This window comes from Exserohilum turcica (assembly GCF_000359705.1).
Source record: "Exserohilum turcica Et28A unplaced genomic scaffold SETTUscaffold_5, whole genome shotgun sequence".
Taxonomy (NCBI): Eukaryota; Fungi; Ascomycota; class Dothideomycetes; order Pleosporales; family Pleosporaceae; genus Exserohilum; species Exserohilum turcicum.
Genome location: NW_007360266.1, coordinates 1,077,211 through 1,082,247, shown reverse-complemented (window position 1 = coordinate 1,082,247; position 5,037 = coordinate 1,077,211). Strand labels below are relative to the sequence as shown.

At 48.3% G+C, this 5,037-nt stretch overlaps 1 protein-coding gene across 1 annotated transcript; it reads left to right on the top strand.

Annotated features, from left to right (window-relative positions):
* Positions 1–1,392: 1,392 nt before the first annotated feature.
* On the top strand, positions 1,393–1,851 carry SETTUDRAFT_95294 (uncharacterized protein; the record flags this gene model as incomplete). Its single annotated transcript, XM_008030851.1, has 1 exon — positions 1,393–1,851. One exon carries the CDS (start codon positions 1,393–1,395, stop codon positions 1,849–1,851), a length of 459 nt encoding a protein of 152 aa, XP_008029042.1.
* Between the last annotated feature and the right edge of the window lie 3,186 nt (positions 1,852–5,037).

Sequence of the window (5,037 nt, the reverse complement as noted above, 5' to 3'; positions counted from 1 at the left end):
CTTCTGTACAATAGGTGAATGCATACTCGTTAGTTAGGCCTCTCTCGCCCATAACATATAGGTTATTAATTAAGCTAGAGATAGATAGAAGTTCTACTACTATAGAGGTAGAGGATAGTAGGGAACTAAGTAATAAGTATAGTAATCTATTTAAGCTTCTAGCAAATACTAAATATAAAAATAAGAATTAGAGTATTTTAGATAAAGATAAAGATAAAGCTAGTATAGAAGAGCTACTACTCCTACTATAGAAGCGTAGAAGACTAGCTTAGTACTATAATAACAAGCTATAATAAATATTATCTTATTTATCTCTAATACCTATATTATCATATAACGCGCCTTACTTGTTTATAATAACTAGATATAATTAATAGGTTTCTTATTATTATATAATTTTTCTACGTAGGTACTCTATACCTAGCATAGGTACTCTATACCTAAGTACACCTATAGATAGTGCAACTTAACCCTATTTCTACTTAGCATCTATGCAACCTTGTAACGGGCTGAACGCCCTTTGGATAGCTCCTCGATGGAATCTCGGTCAAGCAGCAGACGCCAGGTCTTACTCTGCAACCCGGCATCTGTGCGAGGCCTGAGCGGCGCCCAGACGACGCGCTTAGACACTCGGTGCAACCTTTCTCTAACAAGTAAATAAACACCACGCAAGTAGACTCTATAGCTCTCTATTAAATACAACCTCTTATATACCTCGCGATTGCTCCCTAGAGCGCAGCCCCTTATATTTTGTATTTAATCCTAATTAGACATAAGCCTTAGGTAGACTATCTTCTAACTAAGTTTTAGAGCGTGTTGTTAGTGCGAGCTAGTAACACAGAGTTAGTGCTGTAATAGGTACGAAAGGCCTTTAGTGCAGCGAGAAGGTAGACCGTCGCAAGACAGTACACCTAGGGCAGAGCTTCGCAGGAAGTTCAGCCGTGAGAGACAGTAGGCGATTTAGTCGCCTGGGACCTGTCTAGGAAGTCCTACCGTGTCTTAGAAAGCCAAGCTGTAGGCGCAACGTCGCGTGATAAACTACCTAAAGGCCACTCGGGCCTAGCGTACAGTTAGCTAGAAGCGGACGTTGTAGTGAGAAGTCCTGTCGATCCTCTATCGGACGGGGTGCAGGCCGTGCGATTACTCTCAATCGGAGACGAGATCCCACAAGCGAGACGGCAAGACGCAAGTCTTCCTAGGGACGCAACACGACAGCAGCCAAACGCTGTTTAGAACTAGCTAGAAGAGAAGTACAGCCAAAGGTAAGCCCTACTAGTCCTCACTAACGAGGAGTAGGCCGCAGTTAAGGACTGCGCGAGTAGATTGAAGGACGATTGGAAGCCCTGCACACTGGCAGGCAAAGACAAGAGACGTCTGAAGACGAATTAGACAATGGAGGCCAACGCTCCTAACTTGAACGTTGAAGAGCTAGCGGCTTACGCCACCACTAAGAGCCAGGCAGGAGTCCCAGACGAAGAGATCCTGCGTGAGATCACGCAGATGCTGAGAGAGGACGGATGGAAGGAAGCAGCGATTGGGCCAACGATCGAAGCAGTCGTTAAGCGATCATTAGTCGTAGGGGGGAAGGGCTCACCAAGGCAGGAGGGCTTACCAAAAGCTAATCAGAACGCCGTGGCCCAAGTAATGGAGCAGATGATGCAGCTGCTCAGCCCAATGGCTAGTCGCCTAGAGGCACTTGAGAGGAACCAAGCCGAAGGACGTTCGGAGTCATCCCCAAGAGTCGACACTCCTCTACCACTACTAACAACAGTCGCCGAGCCAGCAGCCCGCAAGAATAAGTTTCCCAACCTAGAGCGTTTTAATAGGACACGTGATAACTACCTAGGTTAGAAATTTGAGTGCGAAAGGAAGCTAGAGTACAACTACGCCATGTTCCTAATGGAGGACGCAAAGGTCTAATACGTGCTTAGTCGAACGAAGGGCAAAGCAAACTAGGTCCTTCTTCCCTAGGTGCTTAAGAATAAGGAACGAACTACAGCCGGCCTATAGGAGCACATGGATACTCACTTCCAAGACGTGCACCAGCAGCAGCGTGCGCTAAACAAGCTTTGGCACTTAAAGCAAGGACAACGACCAATACGCGACTATGTCTCGGAGTTCAACTAGCTTCGCGTAGAGTCCTGACAGCAGTTTAGCCTAGCAGTAGCTTATAAGATGTTTAGTAAGGGACTTAGAGAAGAGCTCTAAAAGCTAATGCTCTATACTCTAAAGAACGGAAGTCTGAAGGAATATATAGACAAGGCAATCAAGCTTTCCAATGACCTATACCAGATCTAGTTGCACGGGAGGAATCGAAGGAACGCGGCCTATAGTCATGCGCAAGCTCCCCCAAAGGTCGCTTAGCGAGATGCTAGTCTAGAAGCGATGGACTAGGAGCCCTTGAAGGCCAATCGGGCATGGGAAACGAAGGATAGACCAAGGCGGTCCCCACTAGACTGCTACAGCTGCGGCGAACTAGGCCACATTGCTAGAAACTGTCCGAACACCACTTGGGTTAAGAGAGCCGTTCCCCCAAGCGAAGGGCAGAGACGCCAGAAACAGATCGAATGCCCAGACGATAGCGACTCGGAAAAAGAGTAGCTCTGGGCCAGAGTCTCGGCCCAGAGCCTCTGAAGATGGATCGGCAGACACGTAGCGAATGGAATCAGTTTTAGCAGAAGCATATGCGTCCCCCACCAATCACTGTAGATCTTATCATGAACAACGTAGCAAACGCTGTCGCGCTTATAGACTGCGGATGCCTATGCTATGCACTAATTAGCAAGAGATTCGCTTACCGCTACTGTCTAGAGCGCTTTTAGATCCCCTCTCAGATAATTGAGGGAGTGAACAGCAAGCTGTTAGAGATTAGCGAGGTTGCCTAATTCTCGTTCAAGATGCATGGGTACGAAGAGACTGCTTATGCATACGTGATGGACTTGTCCTCTAGTGAGGACGTGTACCTTGGCAGGGGATGGATGGACCACCAGGACGTATCAGTATCTCCTGCCAAGAAGAGTATTTTTATCCACTTAAAGGGCATTTAAGTAAGGTCAACTAAAGGACGCCTACGAGGAGGAGTTAGCTAAGTCAACGCCGCAGCGTTTGCGGCCTTAGTTTGTAGGTATAAGAACGCTCTAAATAGCGTTCAGATCTTCGCCGCGTCGATTGTAGACATCGACAAGGCGCTACAACTAAAGAAGCCCGTAGATATACGAGCGCTGCTACCAACACAGTACTAGGAGTTCTATGAGCTCTTCAACCTAAAGCAAGCAGAGAAGCTTCCACCGCACCAAGGGCCAGGGGTGGACCACAAGATTAAGCTAGAGCTGAAGGATGCTCAGCCACTGTGGGGACCCCTCTATAGCATGTCGCGCGGAGAGCTCCTAGTCCTTAGAAAGGAACTCACATCACTTCTTGAGAAGGGATTTATCCGCGTAAGCAGCTCGCCAGCTACAGCGCTAGTATTGTTCGCCAAGAAACCTAGAGGAGGGCTCCGACTGTGCATCAATTATCAAGCTCTGAACGTAATTACTAAGAAGGACTGGTACCCGCTACCCCTCATCTAAAAGACACTTAACAGCTTAAGCAAGGCTAAATAGTTCACAAAGTTGGACGTTATCGCAGCCTTCCACAAGATCCGTGTCGCACTAGGCGATGAGTGGAAGACAGCCTTCCGAACAAGATTTGGACTGTTTGAGTGGCTAGTTACCCCCTTTAGCATGGCGAACTCCCTAAGTACTTTTCAACGATACATTAACTGGACCTTGAGAGAACACCTAGATGACTTCTGCTCAGCATACCTGGACGACGTACTAATCTACACCGATGGCGATCTGCGCCAGCACCGAGAGCACGTCCGAAAAGTGCTTAGCAAGCTGCAAGCCGCAGGGCTACAGGTGGACATCAAGAAGTGCGAGTTTGAAGTCAAGACAACTAAGTACCTTGGGTTCATTATCGAAGCAGGTAAAGGGATAAGCATGGATCTAGCTAAGGTAGCCGCAATCCGCGAGTGGGAGGCACCGAAGACAGTAAAGGGAGTAAGATCGTTCTTAGGGTTCGCGAACTTTTACTAAAGGTTTATTAAGAACTTCGCGCAGCTAGCCGCACCCCTCACTAGGCTTATAGGTGACGTCCCCTTCTGATGGGGATCTGAAGAGCAGTTAGCCTTTGAGAAGCTAAAGGAGATCTTCGTTACAGAGCCCACGCTGGCGGCGTTCGACCCAGATCGGGAGACAGTGCTCGAGTGCGATTCGAGCGGCTACGCGGTGGGCGGGGTGCTATCACAGTACGACGATGATGGAGTCTTACGGCCTTGCGCGTTCTTCTTGCGGAAGAATAGCGCGCACGAGTGCAACTACAAGATCCACGACAAGGAGTTGCTCGCGGTAGTACGATGCCTTAAGGAATGGGATTCCAAGCTGCGTTTAGTTGAGAAGTTCAAGGTGATTATGGATCACAAGAACTTGGAGTACTTCATGAAACCTCGCATGCTGAACGAGCGCTAGGTGAGATGGTCGCTTCTACTTGGTAGGTACAACCTAGAGCTGCTGTATTGGCCAGGCAAGCAGAATGTGAGAGCCGACGCGCTCTTGAGAAGAGAACAAGACCTGCCTGCAGGGGTAGAAGACGAGCGCTTGCAGAAGCGTTTCGTGCAAATATTTAAGCCAACAAACTCCTATTAGGAGATAGCAGAAGAAGAACTAGAAGAGGAACTAGAAGAAGCTATTTTAGTAATGGCCACGAAAACACGAAGCCAACGGCGGGAAGAAGAGGCTGTTGCCCTAGCTAAAGAAGAACTAGGCCAACTACCTCCTAGAGAACTAGACGAAGAAGCGTTGGAGCAGAACGAGTTGGAGAAGCTCTGGCAAGAAGCGATAGTGAAGGATTAGGTCTACTAGGGAGCGAAGAAGGCCGTAGAGGACCAAGAACGACGTTTCCCTGCGAACTTAGGCCTAAAGTGCTCAATCGAAGACTGCTCAGCGGACGGCGGAGTCCTGTTTTACCGAGGGCGCAAGTGGGTGCTAGACAACGACG